The sequence below is a fragment of the Lemur catta genome, chromosome 1 (genome assembly GCF_020740605.2).
Source record: "Lemur catta isolate mLemCat1 chromosome 1, mLemCat1.pri, whole genome shotgun sequence".
NCBI classification, from domain to species: domain Eukaryota; kingdom Metazoa; phylum Chordata; class Mammalia; order Primates; family Lemuridae; genus Lemur; species Lemur catta.
The window spans coordinates 274,199,937-274,217,611 of record NC_059128.1 but is presented as its reverse complement, the minus strand read 5'-3'; the positions used below and the strand labels follow the sequence as shown (position 1 = coordinate 274,217,611).

The 17,675-nt window shown below is 50.1% G+C and overlaps 1 protein-coding gene across 1 annotated transcript in view; it reads right to left on the bottom strand.

Moving 5' to 3' along the window:
• Nucleotides 1-228: 228 nt before the first annotated feature.
• HUNK (hormonally up-regulated Neu-associated kinase) overlaps nt 229-17,675 on the bottom strand; it is a 66,949-nt gene continuing 49,502 nt past the window's right edge. The window contains exons 8-11 of the mRNA XM_045525170.1: nt 15,735-15,818; nt 10,810-10,857; nt 5,926-6,106; nt 229-3,506 (exon numbers count right to left, since the gene is read on the bottom strand). Of these exons, the coding sequence (XP_045381126.1) occupies nt 2,848-3,506; nt 5,926-6,106; nt 10,810-10,857; nt 15,735-15,818 (972 nt within the window). The 3' untranslated portion in view covers nt 229-2,847. The remainder of the gene's footprint in view (nt 3,507-5,925; nt 6,107-10,809; nt 10,858-15,734; nt 15,819-17,675) is intronic.

Sequence of the window (17,675 nt, the reverse complement as noted above, 5' to 3'; positions counted from 1 at the left end):
GAACTGCCATCTGCAGCAGGTCACACGGACTTTGCACACACACCTGTTGCAGGTACAGTGACGCAGGGAAACTGGAGCAGAAAATGCCCCCAAATGCCCCACAACAGAATTCCCACTTGTATCCAGTCAGTTGCTGGGCCAAGAACTTTCCATACAAGATGGTACCCGTATTTCTATTTGCAATGTACTCGATGTTTTAAGATTTATCAGCAAATAAAGAAGCAGTCATAGTGAGCGAAAAGTGTATTTCACAGTCATTAGAAAAGTACACTTATTTAATGGTGGTGACACAAACACAGTCCTTACTTATGACCAAATCATACAATTAAAACAGACTTTTCCTCCTGGACGTCACACGATGACAGTTCAGTCCTTCCCGTCAGTAACTCCAGGCCGACTGGAATCACCGGCACAGACTAAGGGAGACAGCCATGGGTCAGACAGACAACACACCTTGTACTTACCAAAGGGATAGTCAAGTTTTCCATATAAATATAATAAAATAATAAAGAATTTAACATTTTTCCTTTTACTTGGTTTCATAGATTTGTCAGGTGCTCACACACACAAAAAATACAGTTTTCCCCCCTGCCTCACCCCCCTCACCTCACTGTGTTCAGAATAAACCTGAGTTCAGAGTCCAAGTCACCGATGGCGATGCGGTCAGGTGTCTGCAGCTGTTCTTGAAGCACTCGAGGAATGGCAAACACGTTCCCCACAGGCTAACAGCTACGCGGAAACGCTCCTGTTCTTGAGGAAATTACAGTGCAAGAAACAGACATCAGGGGCTCCAGAAAGGTCACAATGCACAGGTGCACACCCCGTGAACTTGCAGAGTGGGACAGATGCAGCTGGAAGTCACCTTTAGGAAAGTTTCCTTCACCAACCGAAAATCAAACTCTTCGTGTCAGATGGAGAGAGGGTCATTTCTTCGAAAAGATGATTTCTTTTCAATCTTCTCTCTCTTAAAAAGCTCTGTTTTCATTGGTAAGTTCTGGAACCCAGTCTGAAGCTATACGCAGGAATAATGCCAACAGCCAGGAGTCTGACCTCCTCCCAACATGGCCTGGAGCTGGGGTTGTCCCCTTGGGAGGCAGGAAGCAGCTCCAGGTCTTGCCAAGGTCAGCCAAAACTGGGGCATTGAAGGGGTTTCTGCAGTCAGCCAAACAGCATTCTTCTTGCTTAGTCAGAGACGTGAGGGGCCAAGGGAAGTCACCACCGGTGAATGAGGAACCGATCAAGAGCCACCTCCCTGCCCTCTGGCAAGGGCTGGCTACCAGGGAAATGAAGGCTGGCTCTGCAATTCTCAAGGGCCTTGGCCCATCTTGGAATCAATGGATGAGATGACTACCCCAGGGGGACCACAGTGGTGGCCTCTAGTCACAGCTGCACTAGTGAAAAGTTGAAGATTCCAGTCTCCAAAACCAACCACTGTCCAACCTGTGCTCCAGATTCTTCTTCCGCTTCTGTTCGTGACCAAGTGCTCCCTGCCAAATGCCAGGGCCGAGGCCCCACGTGGTGGACAGCCACCATCAGGCTCCAGCTGGACACAGTCAAACAACACGGAGGGTCCACAAAACACACACACAGGGATGGTACAGACACAAAACCGGAGATGCATCTTTGGTTCGATCCTTGGTGAAAGGTGTGAAGACACGGTATGGACTGAACCCTGTGTGGGGAACGCTGCTCTCCTCGAAGAAGAACCTGGCCTTTATTTGAGCAGGTTCCCGCCAGACAAACCTGTTCACAGCTCGCAGCAAACTGGCTGTGCTCTAAACTGCACTTGTTTTCCGGGCAGCTGGAAAACCGCACTGCAGAGGTAACGACGTCTTCTTGCCATCTGAATCCCACCATGACCATCTTTTCCCTCTTTGTAAAGAACCAACTATGTTCTACGCCTTCCGGAAGGATCAGGGCTCTGTTGATACAATGGGATGAACACAGGACAACTGGGATCCTCCCCCGCCCACCGGCCACCACCACGAAACGTGTCACCGGGGCGAGCAATTTTGCTCTCCACGCTGCATTCTCTCGCACAAACGTGAGTTTGGTGGAATTGCCTCTCATCTCTCCATCCAGGTTTTTAAAATTTATGCTACTTCAACTTACCGACATCACATAAACAAAAATCTCTTTGGAGAAGATCATTCAACCATTTAGCAAGTTTCAATAAAAGAAAAACACCGGTCAAAACCTTGCTTGGGACGTGAGTTTCCTTCCGTCTGTACCTTTCCACAGGGTCCCGCCGTTTGGTTCAGTCTCTGCCTGAGGCTCCTCGCTGTCTTCCCGGAGGTTCCTGGGCCCCCCACTCCCTGTCACCAACTCCTGCCGGCCGGTGGGGAATCGTTGCTACAAAAGGCGGGGCCGCTTCACTCTGCGGAGGACACCGTGCCCTGGATGAGTGACTTTGTGACGCTGTTGGTCCCCACGTGACCGTGGCCGATGGCTGAAAAGAGAACAACCCTCTGAGAGGCACACGTGTCGCAGAGAGTGAAGAAAGGTCTGGTAACAGTCTGTAATCTGGGCAGCCGGAGCACGGTTTCCCCAGCAAGCCCGGCGACGGCCACGGGTGGGACGTGGGAGGAAGGGGGAATCCGAACGGCTGGAAGTGGCCGCCCCTGGAGCCGACACTCCTCTCCACTCCCAGCATCTCCAGGGTCCCCAAGCGAGGCTGGACTGTGCAGGCTTCGGGTCTGTGGGTTTCGGCTACAGGCAGGATTGCAGGGCAGGAATAGATGAGGCATTAAAGGGTGCCCGCTCAAGGTCTTTGTTCACACCCTGACAGACGTGTGCATCTGTCCCATCGCTTTTCTTTAGAGATACCCAGAATCCCGCCGGCCCAGGTCAGCACTGGCCCTTGAGCCCATCGGCCACGTCAAAGGACAGGCTCGTGGGGGCTGCCGGCTGCAGCGGGGGCACGCCGGCCTCCAGGGGCCTGTCCACAGACGGCTGCAGGCTCTGATGCCGCTTCCTCAACATCTGCCCGACGCCCATCATGGGGAACCTGCCTCGGCTTTTCACGCAGTTTGGGCTCCCCAGAGGCTGCGTGGGGCCGCTGCTGGGAACCGGAGGTGGGGAGCACACGCCTTCCTCTTTGGGGGGGCTGTTCTTATCTTCATGAGCAAAGGAGATCAGAGTGGGATGCAAAGGAGTTTGGAGAGGTGACGTGCTTCCGGACGGCAGCCCCGGGGAGAGTGTCCTCTCACCGGAATTTCTGCGAGCCAAGCTCACAGGCGAGTTCAGAATCCTGTAGTGATGAGAGGGGGACAGCAGTTCTATGTGGTCGTCGCGGTCGACAGACTCGAAGGAGCGCACCATGTCCAGCATCAGGGGGTCTTCCTTGGGGGCGATGCCCGTGCTCCCGGGCCCTTGCTGGTGGGGCTCCAGTTTCTTTACTATCCTGGGGGTCCTGGGCGGTGGGACAGGGATGAACTCCATGGAAGAAGAAGCCACGCAATTGGAATCGGAGGTTTTGCGGAAGATGTTGCGGCAGCCGAAGGAATCTGCACACCAAGAAAGCACACACAGAATCATGAAGACAGCCACCCAGACAGCACGCTCGGCCCCCCTCCTGCCTGCTCTGACCCCAGCTGGACTGAGACAGTTACCCGCCCAGGCTGAGAGGAACCAACCAGCAAATGGCCGTGGCTACTCGGCCAGCAGCGTCCAACTGTCCCCAAGGAGGCCCGGAGTTCTTCTAGGAAGGAGGGGACAGGAGGCTGGAGACAGGAGGTCTCCTGGATCCCAGGCTGCCTCACCGCCCCAGCTTAACATGTGTCCCCCTTTTGGCTACTTAAAATTCCGGATGCTGCCAAAGTGCCTCAGAATAAAAAAGATGCCTGTGCTCGACACAACATCCATAAAACTCTCAGAAGCACACCCAGGCCCCTCCAGTCTGGTCCTGGACAGCCCATATGGAAGCATATAACAGAATTTTTATCATCTTAACCATTTGAAGTACCGTGTGAAGTATGTTCACATTGTTGTAGAATTAGTCTCCAGAACTCTTTTCCTGTTGCCAATCTAACACCCCCTATCCATTAAACAATAACGCTCCATTCCCCACTCCCCGAACTCCCTGCCAAGCACCCCTGACCGTCTGTCTCTGTGAACCTGACTGCTCTAGGGCCTCGTGTAAGCGGAATCATACGGTATCTGCCTTTTGAGGCTGGCACAATGCCCTCAGCATAATGTCCTCCAGGTTCATCCACGCGGGAGCACGTGTCAGGATTTCCTTTCCTTTTAGGGCTCCGCACGGTTTCTGATCTCTGCGGAGCCTCCTCCGATTCTGAGCAGGGCAGAACACGCTTCATCCATACAGTTAGGGCAACCGGCCAATCCCCACGGCTCCCATCTCAAGCTGGCACAGACTAGAATCCAGTTTGCAAACTGTGTCAGAAAAGAAACGGAAAACCCCCTACAGATTTGGAGCTGAGAGGAATAAAGCCAAGTTCATGCGGAATAAGCTGTGTGTTCGCTTCTTTCTTCTCCCATAACATTTTATAGGCCCTGGCGAGGCCCCGAGGCAGGAGCAAGCTGCTGCCCGCTGGAGCGTTGTCAGGAGCAGCCGAGGGCACGGGGAGGCCGCCTCGCCTTATGTGAATAAGGATGGAGACACCAAAATAAAACAGGCCAGCACGGACGTCTGAGATCCACCAGTAGAAAGAAGCAGAACTTCATCAACAGCCGACGTCTCGGGCTCCAGCTGGCACGCGAGCACCAGCTCCCCTCCGAGGTCAGCCATGGGCTCTGCTCCAAGGCTGCCATGGGCAGTATGGGGACAGTAGCTTCTGTCGGGGGCAGCGTGGGAGGGAGGAGGATAGGAGGTGGGTTTGAGTCCCACTCAGGGACTAATGGCCCGGCACGCTTGAGCTGATCACAGACAGCCATGGCCCTCTCCGAACCTCAGTGTCTTCATGTTTGCAACAAAGGGACGGAACTCTGTGACCTCACCCATCCGCTTCAGTAAGAAGAACCTCTCCTTTACCTCTCGGCTCTGCCTCAGGACATTCCCGCTCCCGCGTCCCCTCTCAGTGTTTCTACCCTGCGTGTTGAGCCCGTGCCCAGTGAGCTCTGCCACTCGTCCCAGAGGAGAGAGACACATTTGTCAGTTATCTGTGATGTGCTGGATTCTGAATCAGCCCAAAGAGCCGACACATGCGACTCGTTTCATCCAGCCAGTAGCTCCGACAGGCAGGAGCCACTACAAGTCAGGGACCCAGTGCAGATCGTCAGCGGAGAAGGAAGCTGGGCCTCCACAGGCAGTAAGTAGAGCTGGGGCTGGAACTCAGGCCCGACCACCTTCCCCCACCACAGAGCCCAGACTCGCCACATTCCAGTGCCGCACAGGGCCTGCTGTCTGGGGACGGTGCCCACGATGCCACCGTGGGGAAACCCAATCTCCACTCCCGCAACAGCTTACACACTCACCTCTGTTCCCACAATCCACGTACCCCAACCTCTGCTCCCACAGTAACATATACCCCAGTACCTGCTCCCCCAGTGACATACCCCAATCTCATCTCCCACAATCCCATGTACCCCAATCTCTGCTCCCACAGTACCATATACCCCGATATCTACTCCCACAGTAACATGTACCTCAATCTCTGGTCCCACAATGCCATACCCCAATCTCTGCTCCTGCAGTACTGTGCACTTTAACACTATCGTGCACCTCAGTCTCTGTTTCCATAATCTCGTGCACCCCATCTCTGTGCTCTCAGCTCCTTCCTGCACAGGTGGCCTACACCACCCAGTTCGGCCCCCGATTGTTCTCGGGCTACCTGAGGTCTGTAACTCCTCTTTCCTGGGCCCAAGAATCACGTCTGGCCCAGGGCACCTGCGGCCATGCCCTGGGGGTACACAGCCAACACGCAGCTCGACACAAGTGGCCTGAGAGGGGCGGCAGGGCCGACCCACCTTTGTCAGGGAAGGCGGACTTGGGGGCCTTGCGGTCCTTCAGCAGCGCTTTGGTGTTCTGCAGCTGTGTGATGAGCGAGGACGAGGGCTGCTTGTGTGAGGGCAGGTTCTTGTCCAACTTCTTGGAGAACGGTCGATGAAGAAAGTCTCCTCTTTTTTCTTGTTCTTTGGGCTTTTTATCCTTCAAATCAGAAGCAAACACACATGCTCAGACACACACACATAGGAACATCCCTCGCCCATGCGGATTAGAGAAATGCCAGCCTTTCAAGTCTTGATGCTCCCAGCTGTGTCGAGCGAGGGGAGAGCCAGGGGCCAGTGGAAGTCCCAGCCTCCTTCCCTCCACCCGGGCGACAAGGGGGCTTCAACGGTCTCTAGCCCTCTCGCTCTTTGCTGTTTCAAGGTGTTCCAGCAAGGGCAAGGCCACCTCTAGGAAGTCAGTTATTCTGGAACAAGCTGAACAAACTAAGGTAAAACAGATCAGAACTTCTGCATCTACCGTCTGCATTTAAAGTGGTGCCCAAACATTGTGCCCACGGTAACAGCTCTGCAAAGGCAACTTGAAACGTAACTGCTTCCTCCTTAACACAAGTTACCGTCTGTGCAGCCGAGCCAAGGAGGCGTCCAACGCAACGTGGACAAAACAAATCCTGGGAGCCCTGGGCGGCCCTGGCTCTTTCTACCCTCTAGTCATGCGAGCACTTACTTGTGTACTTAAAACTCACTTGTATGCAGCCTTTTTTGCTGTAAGCCTTGCCTTTGTTGAGTTGGATTATAATCCCTCTAATGGGAGTGAATTTGACTATTTTATATATCTGCAAGCCCACAGCCTCTGGCATAAAGCCAGATGCTTAGAGAGAGCTTAATAGTTATTGAAATGTTAAAAAAAAAAAAATTAAAAAAAGGGCTGGTGGAAACTGAACTGAATTAAAATAAATTGAATTCAAGCTTCTGGGAAGGGTGGTGGTGTCACTAAGAAGCAGCTGCAGAAGTTCTTTTTTTCTGGCCTTAAAGACCGTGCTTGATGTTTCCTGTTAAACAGAGGCAACTGCATCCCTGACCTCACCCCGGATGAGGAAAAAAAGATATATTTTCACATCTTTCCCCTCAACTAAAGCTGTTGCAAATCAAGAGAGCTCATCTATTTTTCATGTATGTTGCTGAAAAGCTTCTCAGGGAAACATCTCTTTGCACTTTTATAGCCCTTTCTAACAAGGATGTTCAAAAGCTCTGCAGATTCGGGTTTGTGGTGTCCAGTTCTTGAGTGGGAAAGAACAGCGGGGAGGAACAGGAAGGGGGTGCTGAGCCTGGCGTGCCGCTGCCAGGGCCTGCAGCTCCCTGGGGACCCGGCCCTCAGCTGACACGGTTTGTCCCCCGCAGAGCAGGGAGGTGGGAAGACAGGAGAGGTGAACTTCCGCACACTGCTTGCTCAGCACCTTAGCAGCTGCCACCAGCCTTTTTTGAGAACACACAGGGCGCCAGACACTGCACTAAGAGCGTGACCCACCAGGAGGCAAATTCTGTGACCTCCTTTACTCATGAGGAAACAGCCTGAAGTGGTTAAATAATCCACCCGTGACCCCAGTGGAAACTCAGATTTTCCCAGCCCTGAAGTCTATGTTGTCAACCCTCGACTTGGCAGCGCGCTCTCAAAGCCAGGGGCAGGGGCAGGCGACCCCAGCAGTGGACAGACCAGACACAGCTGCTGGCGTGGAGGCAGGAGCTCGCTGCAGACCCACGGCTCCGCCAACGCCATCTGATTGCCACCGCGGAGGCCACATGCCCCAGGCTGTTCTCTGGGATGCCACGAAGGGGACCATGTGCTCCAGGTCACCTTGGCCAAACCAGCAGACAACAATGACAGTCTTGCATTGTTTCTCTCTCTGTGTTTCCATGACACACTCACAGGCCACCTTCTCGAAGGTGTAGGAGAAGGAGCTTTTACACACACACACACACCCCCATCTAGCATCAAAGGGGCCTTTCCGGAAAAGTCTGGCAGAATCTCTTTCTTTTGCTCGGTTCTATCCCTATTTTTATGCAGAAGTCATCAGTTCTACCTATTAACACCTTAAACAGGAAGAAATAATCAAACATACCTTCGTCATACATTTTAAAACAACATTTGGAAGAAAAGACAAAATCGCAGTTCTTCACTTTTTAGGATTGCTTTTTAAACCTATCAGCAAACCTTTCTTCAGGCTGCTCTGGGACCCCCATGTTTAGGGAGCTGCTGGCGGCTTTACAGGTTCATTTCAGTTATTTTCCAACCTTTCTGGGTCCTCAAAAGCCTAATGATCAAGATGCAAAACTTCTGGGGGCCAGTACTGCCACCCAGATAGAGCTCATTTGCACCAAGAAGTGTACGACGTGTGAGTGTTTGTTGTGGAAAGAGACCAAGGTTGGCCTGTAGGACCAAATTTCTCCTGTGACTGACAAAGAGCTATTGGCAATGAGCAGAAAGCCCACTATGCGGGCAGAAGAAGGGAAAATGTAGCACTAGACAGAAACTCGTGGGAAAGCCTGCTAAGGTCACCTTTGTTAACCTTAGTCCCAATCATCCTGGCACATCCTCCCCAAACTCCCAGCACATCCTTCTCCAGCCTAAAAGAATCAGGGATCTCAGAGTAACTGCTTTCTAGGGGGAAATCAAGAATTCACCCCGACGGCTCCCTGCAGGGGACAAACTCAGGGTCAGTCCATGTAAAAGAGTCAACAGCCCAGAGGAAACGTGTTTGTTTACGACCAGCCCATCTCAATGCCCACCCCCCACCCCTAAGCACGTGTTACCTAATGCAACCGATCACCCAATTATACTTTTTCATTTGCATGGCCTATTTTCTCCGAAAGAAATTTCCTAGGGAGCAGGATGCTAAATTGCCTTACATAACAGAAACAGATCTTCAGAGGGACTAATCACACTCCCCACACATGTTCTCGCTCCTCACTCTGCCATGCTGCGGCCTGCGGGGACTCCTGGCTTCCCTCCGATGCTCCCCGGGCAGTGCTCCCAGCACCCCAGTGGACTTGGAACTGCGTAGTGGGTGATGCAATTCAAGCTCCCAGTTCTGAGCACGCCCTCTTTGCACCCTCACGGCACAGTCCCAACCCCACAAGGCAGATCAGAGAGGGGACCACATGAGGCCCTGGCTGCAAGCCACACGAACAGCTTCTTGTTTTCCATCAACCATTTCCACCCACTGCAGATGTGCATGGACGTTTACAAAATGGCACCTTGTGAAAATGTGGCCCCATAAAGGATCTTCTACCCAAGACCACTGATGCTGTGCATTGTTCCATGGAGGAGAGGTAGAAGCCCGGAGGTGACCCACGGGGCTTCTGGAGGGTGATCTCTGCAGGCTCCAGCAGCTGGTGCTGGGAGGAAGCCTTATCTTCAGCCTCTGATGACTGAGCTGCAGAGAGCTGGCCCCCTCGGACTTTCCCCGATGGCTGTGCCACTGGGGGTATGACAGCCACTGAAGAATGGCCACAGGCTTCTGTGTTCCAAAAACCTGCACCCTCCCCCTTCCTTCTCAGCTTTGCTCCCATGGGTGTTGCACCCAATGACACCAGCTGTGGTCGTGGCTTGGCAGTCTGGACATCTGAGATCTATTCCTGGCTCTCTCCAGAGCTTGCTGGGTGATGCTGGGCAAGTCACTTGCCCATCTGTCACCAAAAGTGTGGGTCTGTCCCAGCTCTGGGAGGATAAAAATGAAGCTGGCACCTGCTTCGTTGTCTGAACAGCAAATGCATTGATTTAACAGGGACGGACACTGCTCTGCATCCCCGTCAGCCCAGGCTGGGGGAAGAACCGTGCCTGGGAAGGGTGCCTCTCCCCTCCTGCAGCAGAGGAGCCCTAGGAGCTGAGTTTTCTTTGAGTAACTCTAGCAAGTCCAGCCCGTCCTGGGCTTTTCTAGAGCTTGCTGTCCCTCTGATGGATAGCAAGCCTCACCCAGCCACTTGGCACGTCAGTACCAGATGCCACCTGCTACCATCTGGGATGGCCCAGGGACCTGGGTGTTGCTGGCTGGTTGGTTGGTTTTGGTTCCTTATTGCCCATCACATAAGGTCACATAAGGGAAAGCCTGATTTTGCAGCAGAAAAAGCCATGAGTGAATTGATAAAAAAAAAGAGCTCGGTTCATAAATTAGGCCCCCAAGCCAGGAAGCTCGTCTAGACCATTGGAAACCCCATGTCTCAAACAGGTAGAAGCAGGATGCACAGCCAGGTGCGTAGTTACAGTAGGACAATAATAAAAAGTCAACTCCACTTAGAAAGCACCAATCTGATCCGGGGGATTCTGCTTAACTCACTCACAACAGGATTCTGTATGTTTTAACTCAGGATAAGGACGGGGCGTAGAGACCCTGGTGCTGCAGGCAAACATGGGCCAACCCTTAGAATCACAAGTGATGGTTGATATCACATGTCAGCTTGGCCAGGCCATGGTACCCAGCTGTTTGCTCAAACACCAGTCTAGATGTTGCTGGGAAGGTATTTTTAAGATGTGATTAACATTTAAATCAGTAGACTTTGAGTAGATTACCCTCCATACTGTGGGTGGGTCTCATCCAATCAAAGCCTTTAAGAAAAAAAGAATGAGGTCTTCTGGCAAAAGAAATTCTGCCTCTGGGTGGCCTTTGGGGTTGAAACTGCAACATTGACTCTTGCCCAAGTTTCCAACCTGCTGGACTGCCCTGCGAGTCTGGACTTGCAGCCTGTACAATCACGTCAGCCAATTCCTTAAAATAAATCTCAATTTCAATCTCTCTTTTTCTTTCTCTCTCTCTCTCCATTTATATGCGTGTGTGTGTGTGTGTTTGCACATTGGTCCTGTTTCTCTGGTGCACCCAGACTAATACATCATAAACCCCCACTTCTTACCTGCACAGCATGGAATTCAAGGTCTCTGGTCCAGGTGTCCAGGGAGGCCTGTGAAAAGCAGCATTTTTAACAATTCAAAAAGCTGCACCTGCTCCTGATTCCCCAAACTCTCCCCTTACTGTTTCCCTGCAGTTCTGGCTGAGACCCTTTTGTGTCAATGTTTACAGACAAAACAACGACAACAACAATGAACTCTGAAATCGTAGTGAAAGTGGGTAGATGTCCTCATTCACGTGCTGAATAGCTTTTCCGGGTAAACTTTTTATTAAAATCTAAGATGCAGAACTGGGACTGCTCTAGTGATAAGTAAGCAGCTTGATGTGTTTTCTTGAAACAGTAACAGTACCCACGGAAACGGCACCCCGACCGCGACACAGAGCCCAGCCAGCACCCGGAAGCTTCCCTCCCCCTGTGCACCTGTGTCCTCTCCTAGTCACTCTGTCCCTCAAAAGTAACATTCTCATTTCTAACAGCACAAATTGACCCGATTCTCAACTTTATTTTAGCAAGTTGTATAGATTTTGAAATAAGACACAGAGTGAACATTTTAATATTTGCCTATACACTTATAGTTTCTGTTGTGGGTTGAATTGTACTCTCCCAAAATCCATAGGTTGAAGTCCTAACTCCTAGGGGCTCAGAATTGGACCTTATTTAGAGACAGGGTCTTTACAGAGGTAATCAAGTTAAAATGAGGTTATTAGGGTGGGTCCTAATGCAATGTGACTGGTGTCTTTATAAAATGGAGATTTGGACACAGACAGGCACACAAGGAGAATGCCACGTGAAGATGAAGGCAGTGATCATGGTGATGTGTCTTCGAGCCAAGGAACATCAAAGACTGCCCCAACCCCCAGCAGCCAGGGGAGAGGCCTGGAATAGATTCTCCACACAGCCCTCGGGGGGAGTCAGCCCTGCCAACACCTTGATCTTGCACTCCCGGCCTCCGGACTGCGGGAAGATCAACTTCTGCCCGGCTGGTGGTACCTGTTACGGCAGCCCTGGCAGACAAATCCAGTCCCACTGCCTCTCTCCGCATGACTTTCCTCCCAAAACTCCAATATTACTTTGTCACTGCAGAGATCTCCTAGTTGTAGTTTACAATTTTTTTACAAATCAATATTAAATTTTAAAAGACTTTAACACAACTGGCTTTGGGTTCCATATGGCTTTCATAAATAAGTCAGGTTAAAAATGATGCCCACCCCGCCTCCACCCCCATGGCCCCAGAGGGTCTCTTTTTTAGGAAGAGGAGTCCCTCAGGCCACACGTGTACCGGTGTTCTCAAAGGAGAAACTTGGCCCACTTTTACAGATACATTCTCAGCCTGTTACAGGAAAGAGAAGCGGAGAAAATGGCAGAGTCCATAAAATCACAGCACTGTAATCCCAATGGGGAAGTTTTTTCAACTTAATTCAGCTCCTTTGTCTCCCAGGACAAAAAGAACCAGGATCAAGAGAAACAAAGAGGCCACAGCTTGCACTCAGTGCATGGGACACAACTTTATGATGTCCCGGGGGGCTCAGACCCTGAGCCCCACCACAGTTTTCGTACAACCTGAAACTTCTGCCCACCACTCCCTCTCCCCACCCCCCAGCCTCTCCTCCTGGGCCCACCAAGGGCGACTGGAAGGAAACCCAGCAGCTCCGAGCGGCCTTGACCTATGAAGTCTGGGCCCTTCCAGACCCTCTTAATGCTTCTGCGAACCAGCTCCATTCCACTTTCTAGGTTCTGACAGAGAAAAGTTGGATAATCTGGTTAATAGCTGTGATTTAATTAGCAGAAGTAGCAGCGCAGTTTGGAGAAAACAAATGGATCATAGAAAATTGAAATACTGTTTGCCCATTAGTGTTCCTATTTAAATCCTAACCATTAAATATTTCAACAAATGTTTAAAATGCTCACCATGGGTTTTCAGGCCAAATGAAATAACAGAGAAAAAGAATCTGGACGAAAGAAGGGCCTTCTCTTCCCATTGCAGTTCTGGTGCCTTCAAACACAATCGTAGTGGGGCACGGGCAAGGTCAGTGTGGACAGGAGGGTAAGCAAGGTGGCTTATGGGTCACTTGGACAGCCCCATGGGGCTATCAGTGCATCTAAGTCTGCATTATTCTTTGAGGCCCTAAACAGTCGAATGCAAACCAAGAGACAAAGAAGCCTAACCCTGAAATCTTCACGCCCTGGACTCCAGCTGGCGAGACCTCAGCGAGGGCAGGTGACCACAGAGTCCCCTCCTGCCTTAAGGCACGGCCATCTGGTGGTGATGATGCCACTTGTGTGCTATGCTGCAGGTGTCCCCCTGACTTTCATCCAGCTACAGGTCCCACCTGGAATGTTCTACCTTCTCCGATGGCCTATCCTAGTCCTCTTCACTTTCTGAGACTCAGGTCGAGGCTCACTTGATTCTTGCATTTGTTCATTAAGCAAATATTTACTGAGCACTTACGATATGCCAGGCATTGTGTAGACTCCGGGATACTGAGAGGAGCCAGAGGGACTCAGTCCCTGCTCTTATGACTCTCACAGAGGGAGAGCTGTTAAATAAATAACCCCAAACAAATGAAAAGCTGCACATGGGACAGGCCGCAGGATGGAAACTGTGGTGCGAAAGCCTTGCTGGAGGGATGGGACCCGATGGCAGAGGTCACAGAACAGCAGGAGTCCACGAGGAGCTGACCTTGCCTTGGGATCTGAAGATGCAAGACAAACTCAGCAAAGAGGGGTGGGGAGGACATTCTGGAAGAAGGAACAGCATGTGCACAGCAAGTCCAAAGGCGGGCGATGGGGTGGGGGTGGGGAACTGTGCACAAAGCAAGGAGCAAGAAGCAGGGCTGGGGGGAGAGGGGATTGGGGCTGGGAGCCGAGGCAGAGAAGCAAGCAGGACCTGGGCTGCTACGGGGTGGGGAGGGAGAGTTGGGTTCCGAGCATGCTAGATGTGAGACGCCTTCACTCAGGTGACAGGAGGTTAACATTTAGTAGGCAACTGGCCAGAGAGGTCTGGAGCTCAGGGGGCATCTGGGTGCTGACACCGGCCCGCCTTCCTGCTTTCAGCCTGAAAGCCCCGCCCGGGCTTGCGGCTCACGCCTGCCCGCCACGGCCCAGCCTGCATAGGGCTCATCTCCATCCTCATCGCCGGGGCCCCACGGCCTGTCTCGGAGGAAGGAGGCCCCCAGCCCAGGCAAGGCAGCCTCTCCTTCCATCACAGCATCGGTGACAGAGAGGTGGAGTTCACTGTCTTCACTTCCCGTCTTCCACCACCCCCAATCCGTGCAACGCCCCCTCTGCTTTCTTCACCGCCATGAAGCCGTCCTCCCTAGCGAACTCAGGACAACTGAGTGCTCAGCCGACACTGCAGGCCATTTCGTACGTGACCTTTCTCATCCCGTGGTCTCCCCTGCCCCCTCCCTGGCCACCCTTCACCATGGCCTCTGCCACTTTCTCCCCTCCCTCTGCGCCCGGGCTCTGTCTGGAATGGACATTCTCCCTGGCCCTGGCACTCAGGGCCGGGCCCTTTCCTGCATTCCTGTCACATTCACACGTGGCGCCCAGCAGCTGGGCACTCTTGGTCCTCAATGTCCCTGGGGCCCAGTGCTGGGCTCGGTAATCACCGGTGCTTCACTGCTCCCCTGAGCTCAGAGTGACACGCGTGGCAGGTGGGATCGGGTTGGAAACTTTACGCTGGAAAAGGAAAGAGGGAGGAGGCCAGGCCTGTGGCCTCCCCCAGGGCATGGAGGGAGGTTCCCTTTTTGATCTCTTCTCAAACAAAGTGACTCTTGGGTGTCCCAGGAGGGGTTCCCACAGCAGGGACACCTGGGGGACATGGGAGAGGCTCCTGAGGGGAAGAGCCCACCTGACAAAAGGTGCGTGAGGGGCTCTGAGGCAACACCTCACCCCCACATGCCTGGCCTTGGATCTGGAATGCACAATCTCCTTACAAACAAGTATTTGGGGTGCAAATTTGTGACGTTCTGCCATAGGATACTAGTTTTTATTCCAAATCAAAGAACTGTGGTATTTTTCCAGGTGACATCAGGTCACCAGCGATGGCTGACTAGGAAAGATACTCCCCACCCCCTCTTACTTACTTCTCCTGGCGCCAAGGGTTAGACTCAGCTATATTTTTTTTTTCGCCTTTGCATTTTTTCCTTGTATTTTTAGCTGCCACGTAATAATTGCATGTATTTATGGGGCACAGAGTGATGTTTTGATACATGTATACAGTGTGCAATGATCAAATCAGGGTAATTAGCATATCTGTCACCTCACACATTTATCATGTCTTTGTGTTGGCAACATTCAAAATCCTTTCTTCTAGCTTTTTGAACATACACAATAAATTCTTATTAACTATAGTCACCCTACTGTGTCACGGAACACTAGAACTTATTCCTCCTCTCTGGCTGTAAGTTTGGATCCGTTAACCAACTTCTCTCTCCCCCGACTCTTCCCAGCCTCTAGTAAGCATAATTCTATTCTATACTTCCATGAGCTCAATTTCTTCTTTTTTTAGCTCTCACATGTGAGTGAGAACATTGAGCATCTCATTTTTACCCTTTGGAGATCTGATAGCGGTTTCCAACCTGCACTGCTCACTGGATCATTCAGAGAGCTTTAAAAAAATACTGATACATAAGTCCCACCTCCTGAGATTGACATAACTGGTCAGAGGAGAGTCTGGGCGTCCAGATGTTTAAATGTTCCCAGCGAATCACATGTAGCCACCGAAGAGAACCAGGGTTTAGAGACGGTGATGGTGGCTCCGCTGTAAACCATTTCTCAAGGGCTCAGTTACGAGAGTATTTGTCTTTTGTCACTTCAGTGTCTTACAGTAACTGGTAGGTAGTACCGGTGGTAATTACTCTCCCTGCAAAATGGAAATCCACACCTCCTAAGAGACCCATGTTTCGCCTTGGGGGGTCACCCACCTCATAGGGCTCCTTGGTGGCCCTGCATTTTTCTATCTGGTAGAGCTGGGTCTTGTAGCAGACGCTGTCCTGGATGTCAGATTTCTGCCAGAGGAGAAAAGAAAAAGTATGGCTTAACTCTCAGAAATAGAAATGCCCTTTAAGCAGTCATTAATGTTTAAACCAGTCCTTGGTTGAGAGAGTGCTGCAAATGGTTGGCAGGCCAGAAAACTGCAATGCAAAGTCTCATCCCAGGATGGCCAGCAAGCAGGATGCAGCGTGGGGAGAGCCCTGGGCCCACAGTCAAGCGACCTACTTCTGTTACTGGCTCTGCTAGCAAAGGGCCAGGTGACCGTGAGCAGGTCACTGCACCTTGCAGGGCTTCAGTTCTTTCATTTGTACAATAAAAACTACTCCAAGATGTGAAAGCAGAAACGAAACAGGGGAGCTGGGTAGAATAACTTGTTTTATCAAACCGCTAAACAGGCTATAGATCTTGCTTGTCTGCTTTATTTTAAAACAGCACACACACATATCCCACCGAAATGAAAGCCACAACAATTCACAATATAGCTCAAAGAAGAAGATGGACAGCTGCATTTGAGATGATGTAGGTGCAATCCTGTCTGGAAACAGGTGAAATTAAATGACTGATTAATTTATCAATCAACAAATAGTTAATGAATGTCCTTACAGGCTTTCCAACTTAAAAATACATGCTTCTTGGTTTTAAAAAGAGAAAACCAAGAGATAAGAAAAGAAATGACAATTAAGGTACAACGTTTTACTTTTTAGTTCACTAGATTGGGCTTCAAAATTATACACACGGTGTTAGTAATTGGTTGATAAGATTAATAACTGGGACAGTGAATATAGTACAATTAAATTAGCTATGTGTGGAAATTACTGAGCAGACTAGCTACAGTTGTCTACAGGGATTAATTCACTCTAGTTAAAAACAACCACTTGCCTGAGTGTGGATTCTCAGGACAGCTGTGAGTTTTACTGAGTCTGTTTCACATTTAACCCTTGTATCATAAGACATACCTGGTCTGAAAATCCATAGTCTAGGCAAGTGGCTGTTTTTATCATATATAAGATCCTGATAATATACATAGAAAACTCTAAAGACACCACCAAAAAAAAAAAAAAAACTGTTAGAACTAATAAACAAATTCAGTAAAGTTGCAACATACAAAATCAACATGCAAAAATCAGTAGTTTCCATATACTAATGATGAACTATTCAAAAGTGAAATCAAGAAAACAATATCATTTACAATAGCTACAAAAAAAATGCCTAGAAATAAATTTAACCAAGGAAGTGAAAGACCTGTACATTGTAAACTCTAAAACATTCATGAAAGAAAAAGAAGACAAATAAATGGAAAGATCCCATGTTCATGGAATGGAAGAATTAATATCATTAAAATGTCCATATTACCCAAAGTAATCTACAGATTCAATGCAATCCCTATAAAAATTCCAATGACATTTTCCATAGAAAGAGAAAAAACAATCCTAAAATTCATATGGAACCACAAAAGACCCCAAACAGCCAAAGCAATCTTGAGCCAAAAGAACAACGATACAGGCATCACATACCTGACTTCAAAATATAGTCCAAAGCTATAATCACCAAAACAGCATGGTACTGGCATAAAAACATACACATAGATTAATAGGACAGAATAGAGAGCCTGGAAATAAATCCATGTATTTGTGGTCAATAGATTTTTGACAAAGGCTCCTAGAGCACACAATGAGGAAAGGACAGTCTATAAATAGCGCTGGGAAAACTGGATATCCACGTGCTGAAAAATGAAATTAGACTCACATCTCATACTACATACAAAAACCAACTCAAAATGGATTAAAGACTTAAATGTAAATTCTGAAACTGTAAAACTACCAGAAGAAAACATGGGGACAGTCCATGCTAGTGGTCTGAACAATGATTTA